At 41.5% G+C, this 19,116-nt stretch overlaps 1 protein-coding gene across 4 annotated transcripts in view; it reads left to right on the top strand.

Annotated features, from left to right (window-relative positions):
- The window catches only part of arhgap36 (Rho GTPase activating protein 36), a 44,477-nt gene that overhangs the window by 3,692 nt on the left and 21,669 nt on the right, over window positions 1–19,116 (top strand). Inside the window, exon 1 of one of the 4 annotated variants that reach the window (XM_056258941.1) lies at window positions 13,871–14,055. The exons of 2 other annotated variants lie outside the window; for them this stretch is intronic. In XM_056258941.1, coding sequence (XP_056114916.1) covers window positions 13,903–14,055 — 153 coding nt within the window. In that variant the 5' untranslated portion in view covers window positions 13,871–13,902. Of the gene's footprint in view, window positions 1–13,870; window positions 14,056–19,116 lie in introns of those variants that run through there. One more of the 4 variants, XM_056258942.1, reaches the window with a different exon arrangement.

The raw sequence follows: 19,116 nt of genomic DNA, 5'->3' as shown, positions 1-19,116 counted from the left end.
TTGGTCCTTCGAAATAATTATAGGGATGCTCACTTGGGATTGAAATTCGCTTTCAGTTTTTAAACGATTCATCAAAAGAATCTGCGCTTAAGAGTATTTGTTCAATCAGACTGCACAGTTCATGTTGTAGTTTGTTTTTACGTGTAGCCAGTGAAAATTTGCAGCCGCATTGCAGTAAACACTGCTGTGACCTGCGTCATGGCAAAAATATACAAATACAAGTTATGCTTTTCATATTTCAAAAAATGTTGGTAGCACTTTATTTTACAGTCCTGTTCCCCATGTACATATTATGTACTTATCTATCTATAAATTACAGGAACGTCTGTCTGTCTGTTAATCGAATATTTACAGAATATCTCTCGAACCGTTAGTCCGATGGATTTCAAACTTGACAAGTGTCTTGCTACGGGCACGAGTAAGTGCAGTGCAGAGTTTGACGTTGTTTGGATTAGAAATGCAAAATATATCATTAAATATATTGGTAAAAGAAGCACACATTGAAGTTGTGACATTAGGTTGTGGTTTAAAAATAAACATTCTGTCAGCTAAACATTAAGTCAGCTACACTGTTTACTTCTGAACATTGTAGTTATACAGAAGTAGTTAGTTGTCAGTAGTTAGTTATGTCATTATCAGTATTATAGTATGTCAGTATCAGTATTTGCTTTCAACCATCCACAAATAAAAATGTCACTGAACTTTTGGTGTGTAATTGTAAAAATGTGCACTCAAACACACCAAACCAACAATTACTAAAAACACACACAAAAACTGATTTTGCACATGCATAATGTTAATTTGCACATGTCAAATTGATAAACGAGATTAAAAAAATATATATACAGTACACAGGTATAATATACAGTATATATAAATATAATATATACACAGACACACATAGCCTATCTATCTATAAATTACAGAAACATCTGTCTGTGTGTCTGTTTGTCACGGTATAGGCTTGGAGATGAAGGAGGCAGACGAATCACTACATCAAAATCAAAGGTTTAATTTCCAGAAGGCAAAATACAACAAAGAGCTCCACACAGAGAGCGTATGCTCAAACATTGACCGACAAACACTGAATAAAGAACAGGAACTAAATACACAGATGATAATGGGGTACGACAGGTGACGGTGATGAAGAAGATAGACTATTTAACTAAACACAGGTGACTAAACTGAGGACAAACGAGGAGCGGGAAAACTGAGATACAGGACTGAACCAAAACACAATGCAGGGGGAAACACAGGACACACATGTAACATAACGCCCCCTCCAAAAAGGCGCGTCCTCGCGCCTTATAACTTCAATAGGGGTGGGGGGGCGGGCGCCCTGGAGGCTGACGAGGGCGTGGCCTACCCTGAGCAGGAAGCCTCCAGGGCGGAGCAGGCTGGTCAGGGGGCCATGGCGGAGTAGGAGACCACCCCTCGGGCGGTCCTGGCGGAGAATCCCCTTCGGGCGGCCATGGCGGAGAATCCCCTTCGGGCGGCCATGGCGGAGAATCCCCTTCGGGCGGCCATGGCGGAGATTCCCCTTCGGGCGGCCATGGCGGAGACGCACCTTCGGGCGCCCATGGCGGAGACGCACCTTCGGGCGGCCATGGCGGAGACGCACCTTCGGGCGGCCATGGCGGAGACGCACCTTCAGGTGGCCTATATCCCCCCCCCCAAAACTTTCTTGGGGGGAATCACAGGCTCTGGGACAGGCTCTGGGTGGGCAGACGGGACGTGGAAAGTCTCTGGCTGGGCTAGCGGTGAAGGCCCGGCTATGCTGGATGGAACCAGCGGTGAAGGCTCAGAAGGGCTGGACGGGACCAGCGGAGAAGGCTCAGAAGGGCTGGACGGGACCAGCGGAGAAGGCTCAGAAGGGCTGGACGGGACCAGCGGAGAAGGCTCAGAAGGGCTGGACGGGACCAGCGGAGAAGGCTCTGAAGGGCTGGACGGGACCAGCGGAGAAGGCTCTGAAGGGCTGGACGGGACCAGCGGAGAAGGCTCTGAAGGGCTGAACGGGACCAGCGGAGAAGGCTCTGAAGGGCTGGACGGGACCAGCGGAGAAGGCTCTGAAGGGCTGGACGGGACCAGCGGAGAAGGCTCTGAAGGGCTGGACGGGACCAGCGGAGAAGGCTCTGGCTCGGCCGGCGTGACGCGAAGCTCCGGTCCGGCAGGCGTGACGCGAAGCCCAGGCTCGGCAGGCGTGCAGGGAAGCCCAGGCTCGGCAGGCGTGCAGGGAAGCCCAGGCTCGGCAGGCGTGCAGGGAAGCCCAGGCTCGGCAGGCGTGCAGGGAAGCCCAGGCTCGGCAGGCGTGCAGGGAAGCCCAGGCTCGGCAGGCGTGCAGGGAAGCCCAGGCTCGGCAGGCGTGCAGGGAAGCCCAGGCTCGGCAGGCGTGCAGGGAAGCCCAGGCTCGGCAGGCGTGCAGGGAAGCTCAGGCTCGGCAGGCATGCAGGGAAGCTCAGGCTCGGCAGGGCTGCAGGGAAGCTCAGGCTCGGCAGGGCTGCAGGGAAGCTCAGGACTGGACGGAATCAGTGGCGAAGGAAGCTCGGGGCTGAGTTCATGGGCTGTAGATGTGTGTGCTGCCCACACACACAAAACAGCCACAGACACCACAATGAACTGGACGGTCTCTGGCGCAGGATCAGCGAGCTCTGGCGCAGGATCAGCGGGCTCTGGCGCAGGATCAGCGGGCTCTGGCGCAGGATCAGCGGTCTCTGGCTGGACGGTCTCCGGCTGGACGGTCTCGGGCTGGACGGTCTCGGGCTGGACGGGGCTGGATGGAACCAGTGGCGAAGGCTTTGCTGACTCTGGATCGGCTGGTGCTACAGTAAGGGAGGAACCACAACTCCAAAGAGCTCGGTCCATAAACTCCATAAAAGGCAGATCTGACTCTTCGAGCAGCAGAATCTGGGCTAGAGGATCATCGAGTCCTCTCCAGAACCGTTGCTTTAGAAACTCTTCCTCCCAGTAGACATCCTGGTGCAGATGCAGATAAACTTCGACAAACTCCTCCAAAGAACTCCCGTTCTGATCAAACAGAAACGCCTCCATTGCGTCGTCCTCCATACTCACTTTTGGGTCGGTCAATCTGTCACGGTATAGGCTTGGAGATGGAGGCAGACGAATCACTACATCAAAATCAAAGGTTTAATTTCCAGAAGGCAAAATACAACAAAGAGCTCCACACAGAGAGCGTATGCTCAAACATTGACCGACAAACACTGAATAAAGAACAGGAACTAAATACACAGATGATAATGGGGTACGACAGGTGACGGTGATGAAGAAGATAGACTAATTAACTAAACACAGGTGACTAAACTGAGGACAAACGAGGAGCGGGAAAACTGAGATACAGGACTGAACCAAAACACAATGCAAGGGGAAACACAGGACACACATGTAACACTGTTATTCGCATATCTCGGTAAAAGAAGCACACATTGAAGATGTTTAGATGATGTTTAGAAGGTTGTGGTTTAAAAATAAAGATTCTGACATTAGAGGGTTGTGGTTTAAAAAATAAACATTCTGACATTAGAGGGTTGTGGTTTAAAAATAAACATTCTGACATTAGAGGGTTGTGGTTTAAAAATATCTGAATATTATATTTTATTCACTGCCATCATTTGTAGTAGCCTATTCACAAACTGTTTGCTCAAGCGTATCGTTTTCTCTGAGTTCACTGTGTAGCTGCTCCCTGAATCGTTGCGCTTATTCATTTGTGGATGTTAACTGAATCTGTAAGTCAGCTACACTGTTTACTTCTGAATATTATATTTTATTCTGGTGCGCTTAATGTTATCGCTACTGTGTAATAGCCTATGCTATTCACCAACTAAACATAAAAGACGTAAATCTAATCTAATCTAAACTCCTGCTACCTGTGTACACAGATACCCAAATACATGTCACCTAATATCACCATTATAAATTGTTTTGCAACCATGTAGTTCAATTTTCCATATTTATTGTATGTCAGTATGTCAGTATCAGTATTTGCTTTTTAGCATGCACAAATAAAAATGTCACTGAACTTTTGCTGTGTAATTGTAACAATAAGCACTCAAACACACCAAACCAACAATTACTAAAAACACACACAAAAACTGATTTTGAACGGGCATATCTGTTATTCGCATATCTCTCGAACCGTTAGTCCGATGGATTTCAAACTTGACAGGTGTCTTGCTACGGGCACGAGTAAGTGCAGTGTCGAGTTTGACGTTGTTTGGATTAGAAATGCAAAAGATATCATTAAATATATCGGTAAAAGAAGCACACATTGGCTTTTACCGCTCTAGCCACTGGCCACTCTGGCTCACACTCCACACTGAGTGGCCACTCCCCCTCTCACACTGCACACTGAGTGGCCACTCCCCCTCCACACTCCACACTGAGTGGCCACTCCCCCTCTCACACTGCACACTGAGTGGCCACTCCCCCTCTCACACTCCACACTGAGTGGCCACTCCCCCTCTCACACTGCACCCTGAGTGGCCACTCCCCTTCTCACACTGCACACTGAGTGGCCACTCCCCCTCTCACACTGCACACTGAGTGGCCACTCCCCCTCTCACACTGCACTCTGAGTGGCCACTCCCCCTCTCACACTGCACCCTGAGTGGCCACTCCCCCTCTCACACTGCACCCTGAGTGGCCACTCCCCTTCTCACACTGCACACTGAGTGGCCACTCTCCCTCCACACTGCACACTGAGTGGCCACTCCCCTTCTCACACTGCACACTGAGTGGCCACTCCCCCTCCACACTGCACACTGAGTGGCCACTCCCCCTCCACACTGCACACTGAGTGGCCACTCCCCCTCTCACACTGCACACTGAGTGGCCACTCCCCCTCCACACTGCACACTGAGTGGCCACTCCCCCTCCACACTGCACACTGAGTGGCCACTCCCCCTCTCACACTGCACACTGAGTGGCCACTCCCCCTCTCACACTGCACACTGAGTGGCCACTCCCCCTCTCACACTGCACACTGAGTGGCCACTCCCCCTCTCACACTGCACACTGAGTGGCCACTCCCCCTCTCACACTGCACACTGAGTGGCCACTCCCCTTCTCACACTCCACACTGAGTGGCCACTCCCCCTCTCACACTGCACCCTGGGTGGCCACTCCCCTTCTCACACTGCACACTGAGTGGCCACTCCCCCTCTCACACTGCACACTGAGTGGCCACTCCCCCTCTCACACTGCACACTGAGTGGCCACTCCCCCTCTCACACTGCACCCTGAGTGGCCACTCCCCCTCTCACACTGCACCCTGAGTGGCCACTCCCCCTCCACACTGCACACTGAGTGGCCACTCCCCCTCCACACTGCACACTGAGTGGCCACTCCCCTTCTCACACTGTACACTGAGTGGCCACTCCCCCTCTCACACTGCACACTGAGTGGCCACTCCCCCTCTCACACTGCGCACTGAGTGGCCACTCCCCTTCTCACACTGCACACTGAGTGGCCACTCCCCTTCTCACACTGCACACTGAGTGGCCACTCCCCCTCTCACTGCACACTGAGTGGCCACTCCCCTTCTCACACTGCACACTGAGTGGCCACTCCCCCTCTCACACTGCACCCTGAGTGGCCACTCCCCTTCTCACACTGCACACTGAGTGGCCACTCCCCCTCTCACACTGCGCACTGAGTGGCCACTCCCCTTCTCACACTGCACACTGAGTGGCCACTCCCCCTCTCACTGCACACTGAGTGGCCACTCCCCTTCTCACACTGCACACTGAGTGGCCACTCCCCCTCTCACACTGCACCCTGAGTGGCCACTCCCCTTCTCACACTGCACACTGAGTGGCCACTCCCCCTCTCACACTGCACACTGAGTGGCCACTCCCCATCTCACACTGCACACTGGGTGGCCACTCCCCTTCTCACACTGCACCCTGAGTGGCCACTCCCCCTCCACACTGCACACTGAGTGGCCACTCCCCCTCTCACACTGCACACTGAGTGGCCACTCCCCTTCTCACACTTCACACTGAGTGGCCGAGTTCACTGTGTAGCTCCAGCCAAGGTCTGAACCTCCCCTTATTCATTTGTGGATGTTAACTGAATCTGTAAGTCAGCTACACGGTTTAATTCTGAATATTATATTTTATTCTGGTGCGCTTAACGTTATCGTTTTCTCAGAGTTTAGGCTCCTGTGTAATAGTAGCCTAGGCTATTCAGCAACTCAAACAGACCAAACCAACAATTACTAAAAACACACAAAAACAGATTTTGCACGGGCATTGCAGTAATTGCAATAACTGGATAATAACTAAGTAGCCTACTAACACTGAACCTACCCCTAAACCTAATCTTAACCCATGTAGTTACCTTATATTACCCAGTACTTTCTTAGGCAAGTATTGTACATGTAAGTGCATGTACTGGAAAATAAAGTGCAACCAAATATTTTTATATTACTTTCTCGGCATGAACTCATCAATTCTCACACTTTGTGCGACTCACTTTTCCCCGCTCAGTAACCCACAGCTTGAAAATAGCTGTTTCGAAGTCAGCATCAAATGTTATTGAACCTATTATGAATGATTCATCCATGCATAGGCTATGTTTCTTTTTAATTTATTCAAATGAATTTTTAATTCTTAACTCAATATTGACTTCCCTCTGGTGATGCATTCCGGATTTTTCCAGTTATTTAGTACAATTGACAGCAAGCTCACATCCAATCAACAACTGATTGTTAAAACCAAGTCCCGCCCTACGTTTATTTTTCTTTTGATAATCACTCAGATGTGCTTCACAATATGGAGGAAAATATCTATCACTGCTTCCATTACATCACTACTTTAAAGTACGCGGCTGTACTTCAAAGCTTGTCACCAACTTCTGTGGTGAGCTATCACAAGACTTGAAGCATTTCCAGTTGAAAGGTTTTTATCATATGATTGATGAACATAAAAGAACAAAGGAGGTTTGACGTTCTAAGAACTTCCCTTTCCTCCCCTCTTCCTGGTACATTTCACGGTCAAGCCCATTGAAAGGTATGCCCACTAAGTGTTGGGAGGTTTACTGGAGGACACCAATGGCCTTAACTATGATTTTAATTGGAAATAATACTACTGTATTATCTGAGGGATTTGAGGAAAGGCCATTGCGTGGAATGTGAGAATTCAAAAGTCTTGCCTTAGAGAATCAGCTTAAATCTTCTCTGTTGTTTGGAATTAGAAGAGAGTGGCTTAAGACCTTTGAGTTGCATCACACACAAGTCAAAAGTTGCCAGAAAAAGTTTAAAACCTTCCTTTTGTCCTTTTGAGAGTTTACAGTCCTTTGGACCATAATCGGATCTAATTGAAGTTTCTGACCTAAAGGACAAAGAGGGTTTTCTTTTTACAAGTGTTTTAGAGACCGTTATGCACTCATAACTGCATCATTTTAAACCTCAAAGCAAATTCAATCTTCTTTATTTGAAGTTCAGAAACAGCATCTTCAGACAGTGTGTCACCATCTCATGTCACAAGCCTCTGCACGCTAAAAGGGAATCAGTTTATGTGTTTTATTAAAAAACTCCATGAGAATAAATTGGATAGCTAGGGTTGAATTTACTTGACCAGCAGAGCTAAGCAATAATGAAAGTCAAATGAATCTAGAATGTAGGGCCAGAGTGCGTAAATGGAGTGCATTCAACCAACACATATCTAACAATCAGTTTTACATCACTGGAAGCTGATAGGGAACACTAGTGTCAATTGTCATAGCTGATTGATTGACTGATCAATATCAAGCTGAAAGAGACGTTCCAGCCTATATCGTGATTGCAGCCTTCAGCAATTGTTATGATGTCTGTCATGATTGTGACCCAAATGTGATTCCTATATGGCGAGATTGATTATCGATGCCATTTCTTCCTGTTTGCAAGGACTGGTCATCCATGACGTGAATAAACCTGTTACATGATGCACAGATATATTTGGTTGTTGTTTAGTAGACGCTTTCTATCTAAAATTGAGTAAGGTCAGATTGGGCTAAATGTAAAATCAAATTACCTCAAATGTAATTTTTGTTGTTGCATGTGATGACCTCGAGGTAAATTTCGCAGTTCATAGTGACAAACAGGTGTTTAGGAAAAAGTGGTGTTTAGTGTTTGGGTTGAAAACACCAGCACAACCGTTCTCTGAGGTATTATTTATCGTAAATGTCAGTCAGTGGTGGTTGGCGATCTCTTTCAGAATAATGAGCAGAACAGTAGAGAGCTGTGCCGATGGGTGGAGAATGTCCTGTTTAGAGAAGCATGGCATCTTTGCTGAATGTTTTTCTAAATGGCATTTCCTCTGCATGACCTCTAGGGATATTTTGAAGAACAGATTCATGTTATGATAAAGCAGAGAAAAAAAAGCCTTATTTGATAAAAAAAAAAACCCCTGTAAAACAGTAATAATATGAAAAATTATTACAATTAAAAAATAACTGTGTACTACTTGAATATAATTTAAAATGTAATTTATTCCTGTGATGGCAAAGCTGAATTTTCAGCAGCATTACTCCAGTCTTCAGTGTCACATGATCCTTCAGAAATCATTCTAATATGCTGATTTTCTGCTCAAGAAACAATTCTTATTATTATCAATGTTGAAAATTGTTGTACTGCTTAATATTTATGTGTAAAGCATGATTCTTTTTCAGGATGGTTTGATTAATATATTAAAAAAACAGCATTTATTTGAAAGCTTTTGTAACATTGTAATTTTTTTTATTGTCACTTAATCAATTTAATGCGTCCTTGCTAAATAAAAGTATTAGTTTCTTTCACAAAATGCACTTATGACTTGCCATAGATGTTAGTATGGATATATTGATTATGGATGTGAAGTGTGTGTGATTTGTGTGAATGTGTGTAACTGTGTGGGGGTATAGTTGAAGGCACAAGACAAAGATGAGGGTATAACACAATGTTAGACTCAGACAGGATAACCACAACTAACATTAACGAGAACCGACAAGGGACTGAACAGAACAGGGAGTATAAATACACAGGGTGAAATCAGGAAACTAACTAGACACAAGTGGAGGAAGATTAACTAATCAGGGATTAACAAGGTGCAGACAAGACAGAAAATAATTGACACAGTGTGTGATTGCTCTTCTGTTCTATATTTTTGTAGCATCATTGTTGATGATGGTCAGGGTGAATCAGGCAGTAATAAAGAGGTCAATAAAGAGGTAATAGAGAGGTCAACCTATAATATTGTTGAATTGCGCTGAATATTGCATAACGCATAATATTGTTGAACAAATACTGGAGACAGAAAGAGAGAAAATAAGAAAAAGAAAGAACAGTGAATATCTGAATTAATGCTCAGCCATGGCAATCTCCTTTTTCTCTCTTTCTGTCTCCAGTGTTTGTTGATACAGACACAGCTTCTCATTGCAAGAGAAAATCATACCAGCAGCAATAAGAGCGCTGTAAACACGGATCATTGCCCCTGCTTATGACTGCACTGCAAAGTGAGCGCTAGTCGCTACCTTTCCCCCCTCAGCATGTCAAGACAGATCTTCGACTCTGCAGAGGACATGATCCGTTCTGAGAAAAGTGTGAGGGTAACAGGAAGAACAGGCGAATGTCATGATTCATAAATGACTCATGTTTTTTTTGTTTGTTTTTTAAGAGTCAAGGCATTGTGCTGAGATGTTTAATGCCAGTGAAATTTTATATGATGTGGTTGAAATTTATTTTTGATGGTTCATGTGTTGTAGGACTTGCCATCCTTGACCTGTAGTGGGCAGTGTAGTCTATAGCTTTAAAGGGGCATTATGCAGAAATCCCGTTTTTGTCAAACAGCGACCCCTAGAGTTACTGTGGAGTACTTGAATTTAACGTTACTGTCGTAAATACCACTCACTCAGAGCGTGACATGCCTGTTACATAGTATACAATAGTACATTGTGTTTAATTTGTCGTTTAATGAGATATAATATATGTTGTTAGTGGTGAGAATTTTCACGTGATTAAATACATAGATCCGACAATTTTAATGGTCCAGAGGCAGAACTTTTGCCAAGTGTGTTAGAGGTTCTGGGTTCTAATCGGTACTAGCTAGTAGTATAGTTTATTTTCCTCATCAAAACCGATTGTTTATTAGTGGTTGTATTTCAAGCAGGGACATGTTTTTTGTGCATTAGGTTTTGTGATTTCACCATAACAAAATATAGAGAGTCTCTCAGTCCCCGCAACGGATTCAGGCGCGCGTCACAACAGAACACTTATCTGCACCACTGATCGCAGAGGCAACGAGCACTTTGGTCACTTGATTTCAAAAATAACACATTTCAGATCGCCTCTTATTTAACAAACGAACGAAATGAATGCTCTACTAGAGTTACCTGGAGATGTTTTATTTGTTTGTAATGGTAACGTTACATCCGTGCCGCGAGAAGTTTCAATGGGGACATAGCACACCCGCAAATTATGCCTATGCTCGTGTCCGACTCCTCGCTCGGTCAGTCTGCCGTTTCCTCTTTCTCTGTTCCTCCGACAATGCTTTCCTAGCTTTCTGCATCTTATATGCCGGCTCAGCCATGACGATAGTGTGACAAACTCCATCCATCTATACCTTGTTCCTGTGTGTATGTGTGCAGTTGCCGTAAAGGAATATGTTACATCGCGAGAGCTGATATCACGCGATACTTCCTGACGCGGCCCGCCGCACCGAAGTTGCAAGTGAGATTTTTTCGCTCACAGGCACCAGGGGGGGTCGAGACGCCCACCATTCAACCCGAAAGAAGTTATATAAACATTTCAATAACTCTGAAGCTGTTCAGTTAAGCTAAAAAAGCTGCATAGTGTCCCTTTAAGTCAGAGTCGGCTTCCACTAAAGCCATTACACAAACATTATATAACCAATAACTTCATGATGTATTGACTTATCTGATGATAAGTGTAAAAAAATTATATAAATCAGATTTTTCATAGACATGATAAAGTATACATTTAGTTCAGATATGCGTCACTCTTCCTGCATCATCTGAGCAATCGCAGCAAACCTGCACACACACTGGATTTTACTCCTGTCCGCTCTATTGGGACAGGTCTGTCCCTGTTCCTGTCCATCCTGTATCAGGGTCATACAACCCTGTATATTCACCTAACAGCACTGTGTAACGGCCAAAACAGGAAGAGCGCATCCTTGATGCCAGGTCCAGAGGTCAAACACATGAAACTGAGGGGCACTTCTCTTTTAATGGCCGGATATGATACACATCTCATGTGTATGGAAAACTGCTGGGACAGTCATCATCACTTTTTTTTTCAGTGCACAATGAGAGTCCAAAGTTTTTCACGGTGCGTTTCTGCCAATGATTTATTAGATCTCATTAATAAACACAAATCAAAATGAAATGTTCCTGTTTTTTTTACTGAAGCACGTCACTGAGGACGAATAATTTATGAACGTTACTCGGTCCTCCCTAAAATCAGCCAAAAAGGGTTTTTGTTCAGCACCCTTCTTAAGTGATGAAGGCTCTTTTGGCAGTCCTGACGTTGTGAAAACAGTATGACTGTGGACGGATGGTATAAGTGATGAAGACATCTGGACTGTATTTTCATCCCTGATGGAGAGGGAAGAATCCCCGGAGAGCTCAAGCTCATCCAAGCGCTGCAGATGGTAAATTAATGGCAAATCCAAGACATACCGCACACAGCCTCGCACCACATTCCAAACGCATTATTCAGAGCCGCACATTTATCAGCCTGAAAAAATATGTCTACTATTGGTGGCACTGTAGTTATTTTAGGCCAAAGAGGTCCTGGAGAAAAGCTATCCGTTGGCACTTGCTGAGCTGGCACAGGACCCCTGTCAAAAGCACAAGACGGGGACAAATATCATCCAAAAATCAGTCAACATCTACTTATGAACTATTTGTGATTTATATGTTGCTAGTAAAAATGTTATTCCATCAGAATACACAGATGAATAGCAATCTGGAGAGGTGGTGTAGTTACGATATCTACCAGCAGGGGCTCACTGCTTCATGCTAACCAGCCAGACCAGGGCTACTTGTTCTATCTAGGTCTACGTTTGTCTATAATACTTGCTTTTTACCTCGGGCTGGTCCAGTTGTCTATTACTTCCCGTGTGTTGTGTGTTCAGGCTTGACTGAAGACTAGTCCAGATGCTACTAACTGTGCCGCTATCTAGGATCTCCTCACTAATGTGCTCAATCTGTCAGTCTGTCAGCTAGCCGCACAGAAGTGCTCTAATAGGATCATTTGCTGAGCCATCAGGCCCAAACAAACATCTCAAATACACACTCACTTATGCACAACACGGGCACCACTAGAGAAAATGCTTGTATTTTGCATTCTTTTCGCCATTACGAATTATGCTACGCTATTACTTAGAAATTAGCATATACTCGAAATCAAAAAAAGCACCATCTATCCAAACTGCTTGGTTTATTTCAAAGAATTATACATTAGTTTGGGAACCCAGGTCTTGTTTCAAGCTACTTAAAAACTACACTACTGAACTAACAGTTCCCACACTTATGTACTACTAAGTTTTAACATAGTGTTAGGGTGAAGTCATGCCTCACCTAGAGCACCAAGTGAGTCAGAACTGCCACTGGTGCCCCTTCAAAACAAACTGGTGCAGATGTTGACGCTGGCACATGAGCGCCACAAGTTTGTGCAAACCCTGATGATCATGTCATCCAGGATGATAAAAAAAAGAAAATAAATTGAGCATTTTATTTAGGAAGAATGCATTAAATTGGTCAAAAGTGACAAAAGATGTTAAAGTTACAAAATATTAATATTTCAAATAAATTCATCATTGAATCCTGAAAGGTTATGGTTTCCACAAAAATATTAAGCAGCACCACTGTTTTCATCATTAATAATAATAATAAATATTTCTTGAGCAGCAAATCATATTACAATGATTTCTGAAGGATCATGTCACTGAAGACTGGAGAAATTATGTTGAATATACATGTTTCATGTTTTCAATTTTAATATATTTTAAAATATAATTTACTCCAATAATTTACAGGAATAAATTACATTTTTAAATATATTAAAATTGAAAACAGATATTTTAAATTGTAAAAAAACAAACTTTTTTAATCAAATGAATGCAGCCTTGGTGAGCATAAGAGATTGTAAACACACATAACACACACACACACACACACACACACACACACACACACACACACACACACACACACACACACACACACACACACACACACACACACACACACACATATATATACCAACCCCAAATTTCAAAGTAGTGTCAGCCTTTTGAATTTTTCCCACACTTTTCCCAGTTTAGAACAGACTGAGCACAAAGACTCTTAAGGTATCTTTGCCTTTGGCTGAAAGGTTATCGTAAAAGTGGAATTTGTGTAACAGATAAAACTTAGATTTGTGAGGTCAGCACAGAGTTGAAAGGTCAAGCTTTATTTGTCTGTGCTCATCACGAGGTAGCCAGTTTGTGAATGTATAGTGTGTTTGAGTTCATCACTCCACCTTCTGCCTGAAGCCCTCATTTCTCATTTTTCTTCCTTTCCCTTCCTGCTGTCTCGGTCTCTCTGAGTCTGTTTCTTCATTATCATGCTGTTTTAATATTTCCATTGCTGTGTAGAGAACAGGATTTCAACAGGAGTGAACTCATAAACACACGTAGAAGGAAAAAGGAGTAGAATCCCTGCAGTGGGAGGTGGGAAGGGAGGACAGTGTGTCTCTAGACTCCAGTGTTTATGATGCTGATGTTGAGTGACAGTCTGACAGGGGAACTGGTTCAAAGCTCTGCTGTATCAGTTTCAGGCTCCTCCCCCTCTGCTCTACGTCACTGTGCGAGTGTTTACGTGAAGTTTGCTCTTGGCTGCACTCTGATTTACAAGAGTACATGGCAGATGGAGAGGACAGACCTCCCTCTCGCTCTTTATCCTTCTCTGCTTCTGTCTGTCTGTTTCATGCTCGGGTCGGACCGGTACCTGTCTGAAGAGTCTGAGGAAATTGCTCATATTCACAGTTTGTGTTTCTGTCAGACGTCTCCTAGACTGCAGGTAGAGTGATTGGTGTGTGTGTGTGTGTGTGTGTGTGAGAGAGTCTGTATGCAAGTCAATTTACATATTAAATGAGCAAAGTTTTTGTCTAATTGTGGCTGCAGTATTATAAAGGCTATAATGAACGTGTTGAATACATTCAGTGAATATGTAAATGCAATGATCAACAGTATGTGCTTGGGGAATTAGCATTACGCATAGTGTTTATGCCACTATTTGCCACATGTGTTTTTTTGAGATAGTGCAGTGTTTTTGTGTTTGTTACGCGTGTGCTGCTAAATCTGGATTTCACGTGCTTAACTACCAGCTGCTGCACACTGTTTTAAATAAAGATGAACAGTCTGCTGTACAGTATGTACCTAAGGGGGACGTGACGCTCAGTTTTTATTTGTCTTTGGTATATTAAGTTATTCGAAAATTCAGAATACAAAAATGACTTGAATAATATTTTTCTGTGATTAACATGTTTTCAGTTGTTTCTGAATTAATTATAATTATATATTTTTTATTTTTAGTGTGCCTTGAAGTTAAAAATGTCTAGTTTGTGTAACGTCTGGTGTAATTTTATATTATTCATTGTATTATATTATTAAGTTTTATTTATTATTAATGTCTAAAATCACGTTTTCAGTGTCATTACGTTTTTTTTAAAATAACATTCTTAGCTTTTTATGAAAATACGCTTTGTTCAGGTCAAATGGAGTCCTAAAAGACAATATTTGGTAAAAACAACATAAAAAAAGCTTTAAAACTTGTGTACATTTGTATATTTAAGGTGCAAGGAAAGTGTTTTACTATTTTTTACTTGATGGGTGCACATTTTTGCAGAAAATATCATGCATTTTTTTCCAAAAAATTTCAAATTTCAAAATTAAAGATGTTTAAATGAGCTCACACTACATAATTTGTCACTGACACTTAACAGAGTGTCGATTTAGCTTTGCCTTATGTTTTTACATATTTATTTCACAAAGATTTTTTGATATTCTTGTGTAGGAGACGGACCTTAGCAAAAATAAAGCAGTCTCTCTCTCTCTCTCTCTCTCTCTCTCTCTCTCTCTCTCTCTCTCTCTCTCTCTCTCTCTCTCTCTCTCTCTCTCTCTCTCTCTCTCTCTCTCTCTCTCTCTCTCTCTCTCTCTCTCTCTCTCTCTCTCTCTCTCTCTCTCTCTCTCTCTCTCTCACTACTACAATAGCATTGTGTCTGTTTATGAGACTTTACCTTCTCTACAGTGGAGTTGTGTTTAACATTTTTTCATGTCAGTTTCAATAGCTTTAAAACATAAAACAGACCTCAAATTCCTTGGGATTCAGTTTTCTTTTGTTGACTTTATCCCATCAGGTACATGAATATAACCACTGATTAGACCACCAGACAACATTACACACAGAACGACGACTTTAGTTTTTTGCCTTTTAGGAAACTCTCTGTAGAGAATAATGCATACTTAATTTCGGTGTAATGGAGGGATGCTGTCAGCCTAAGTTTGAAACATTTTGGTTTTCTAATTGTTTTGGATCAAAGAGGTTACCCAAAAGGGATGCTCTGTGTGTGAGGACAGATATTGTGTTTCCCTTTTTGTTATTTGACACAGTATAGCTTAAATGGATAATTCAGAAGGGCTGACTGTTGCTGTTTTATTTTCTCACTTTTCTTTCAGTTCTCTAAATGCACAGATAGGTCGGTCTGGGGTTTGGTGTGTTGCTCAAGAGCAGAGAGGTTCTCTGTAACTTTCCATTGTATGGACGGGATGCTTAGCCACTTGAATTGTACAGCTGTTTATATTCACACATATATTATCCGCTACACAATTATGCACATTCACATGCGTACCGGCGCACCCAAACAAGCAACTGATTTAAATGCTTACCAGATGTAAATAAAACTGGATAAACAATAGAAGTTTATCACACATATATGCATATACTCGTCATCGTCACAAGAATAATCTGATTGCGTTGCTTTGATAGGAACACCAGGAACGGTCCTGAACTGTTATACAAACACTTTGAAATTATTTAAAAGGGGCATCTGGGAACCATCAGCATGTTTTTAAATACAAGTATTTATGTAGAAGTTCTCATAAGGGACCACGAGCCAGGTTTCAAGGATCAGGAGACAAATATGGTCAGGGCTCAAGAAGTACATGAAGTGGAAATCGGACAAGAATTCCGAAAGAAAATGAGAGCATGGACTGAGAAAGACTTTTTAAGGAATAAGCTATTGTTTGCTCTGGATGGCTACGAAAATCTCTTCAAAGTGAAGTGAAGCAGTTTCTCAAAACTGTTTACTTGATTGTTCTAGTACTCAAGAGCGGTCTTGCAACAATATTTATGGGGCTCTGATGTTTTTGTCTGGGTCTTGTCATGCGCTCAGGTATGTCTCTGCACATGGTTTAGTTGTCTCAGATATGAATGCATGAATATGGTTTTAGACATAGCAGCCTGTTATTTTCATGTTCCCTGTCAAATAATAATTTTTGGAGGAACAATGTGTTTTAGCACAATAAACGCTCAATAATAAGCAGTGATTGCCTATGATCCAAGGACACCAAGATTTTTTTTTTTTCCCATTGTCTATTCTAGATTTTCCTTTGATTTCAGCTACAGCCAAGACTAATATATTTGACACAATTACTGATTGTTTTATCAGATTAATTTTAACTGATAACTTTCAGTTTCAATTTTGCTATTATGTTTGTGCCAACTCTGCCTAATTTGGCACAATCATCATTATTTCTTTGTATAACTTTTGTAGATAGGCGTATCGCGTATGTATTAAAGTTTTTTTTTTTTTACAATCACTACGGCCCATTTCTCAATAGGTCACTTTTTCAAAACTCTTCACACAGTCCTCTTTATCACCTTTCAGCTTGGCATAGCAGTAAATTTCGAATTCAGAATGCACTAAAACTACCAAAACACTTCATACGTGTCTCAAATCAAGTCATTCTTCCATAACACAAAGGTTTTCACTTAACAAACATACTTTGTCACTCAATGACCTAAAAAACACCAACAACAGTCAGGCAGCATTATACAATGTTTTCTTTTGTAAAAAAAAATCGGTGACACTTTATAATAACTACACGCTAATAATCATTAGTTAAGCATGAGTAAACAGTTAATTCATCATTCATAAAGCATTAATAGACATTAATAAGCAGTTTATAAATACAGCTATAAATGCTTTCTTCTTGATTTACAAGCATATCCATAATTTATTTAATAATTGTATTTTCATCCTTTATTAATGATCAATTTATTATTTCTAAATGAATAATTGCATTTTTTATAAACCAGTTATTTAAGAGTTTTCAGTGGTTCATAAGATTACTTAGAACGTGTAAGTAAATGATTAATAAACTATTTAAATGTACATTCATACATCTTATTATTCAGACATATAGTACTTAGTGTGTTAATAAATGCTTTGTTAACATGCATTTATGCTGTAATTCAGGGTTAATTCGGGTAGTTATAAAGCATTTAGTAGTGGTCAGTTAACTATGTTTGTGAGCTCATCTAAAGTGAGGACTATTCATGCCTTGTAAAGCATTTATAAATCGAGATTTAAAGGCTGTTAAATATTTCTATGTTCTGTATCACTGTGTTGTGTTTGTTACATTTTACTGTTTAGAAGATTGATGCGCCTTCAAATCTCCTTTATAAATGCTTTACAAGGCATGAATAGTCCTCACTTCAGATTAGCTCACAAAATAGTTAACTGACCACTACTAAATGCTTTATAACTACCTGTATTTACTACATTTACTTACACTTTCTAAGTGATCTTATGAATGACTGACAACTCTTGTTTGTAAATAATGCTACACTTCATTTAGAAATTATTAATTGATCATTAACAAAGTATGAAAATACAATTATTAAACGCATTATAGATATGCCTATAAATCAAGAAAAAAAGCGTTTATAGCTGTATTTATAAACTGCTTATTAATGTCTATTAATGCTTTATAAATGATTAATTAACTGTTTACTCATGCTTAACAAATGATTAATAGCATGCAGTTATTATAAAGTGTTACCAAAAAATCTTTACAAAACAAGAATGACACTCTCAGCTGTTTAGAATTCACTGCAGTATATGTTATATGTGGTCCATGTTTACATTACAGTACAAACATATATTCCCTAGTTTTCCCCTTTTGTATAGATGGTAATGACATTGAAAACACCTGTGTAGGTATTTAACTACATCTAATCTTTTTGATAGTTTTTTTTTATTTTTAGATTTGTAATAGGCTATATTTCAATATGGTATTACTGTAGAAATGTAGCAAATTGTTGTGTATTATGTTCGGTTTTAAACTTAAGTTTTGAAAAGAACATGTAAGCATGTTCAAATTGGCATGTATACATGGAAAAGAAATTATGTAATTTGAGAGCATTTTGTGCCAAAGCAATGATACATAATCCACAATTTAGCACACATAGACATAGACTGCTGTTGTGCTCACTGTGTGACTAGTTTTGAAATGTAATAGGTCCATAACTACAACAAAAAACAAATATTTAAGTCTTGGTCTTTTCATGGAGCGACGGCGCTTCACACATGCAGTTTTGTCTCATTCTCAGCTCTTTATGGTCTCCTCTTCTTAGGGGTTTCAAGATGTTTTTGGGTTAGTAGGGTTTGATTGTTGAGGGTTGGAATTTTTGTAGTGGATACATTTTATGAACACCATCTACTGAACTTTTTAGAGTTCTTTAGCTATAATTCATTTTTATTCCGAATGGAAGTGATGGTACTCTCACTGTTCTCTTGTGTTGTTCAGTGTTGTTTTTAGTTGAATTTTTGCACAGCGAAATATAAGGTACTATCCTACATTGACAGTATATCCTATAATCACTTTTATATCCAGTGAGTGTTGGGTGTAATTCATTACTAAGTAATTAATTGCTGCAATTGAATTACTCTTCCCTTGAAAAAGTAAAGTACGGGATCTTAATTGGTCTGTATTTTAATTACAGTTACTTTTGATGTGTCACGACCTCCCCGTCTGGGGTTAGGAATGCCGATGACAAAAAACAACAACAATTGGA

Source organism: Rhinichthys klamathensis, unplaced genomic scaffold, assembly GCF_029890125.1.
Source record: "Rhinichthys klamathensis goyatoka isolate OS25496 unplaced genomic scaffold, OSU_Roscu_1.1 h1tg000161l_1, whole genome shotgun sequence".
Classification (NCBI taxonomy): Eukaryota; Metazoa; Chordata; class Actinopteri; order Cypriniformes; family Leuciscidae; genus Rhinichthys; species Rhinichthys klamathensis.
The sequence above is the reverse complement of the archived record's forward strand: the minus strand, read 5'-3'. Positions and strand labels throughout refer to the sequence as shown.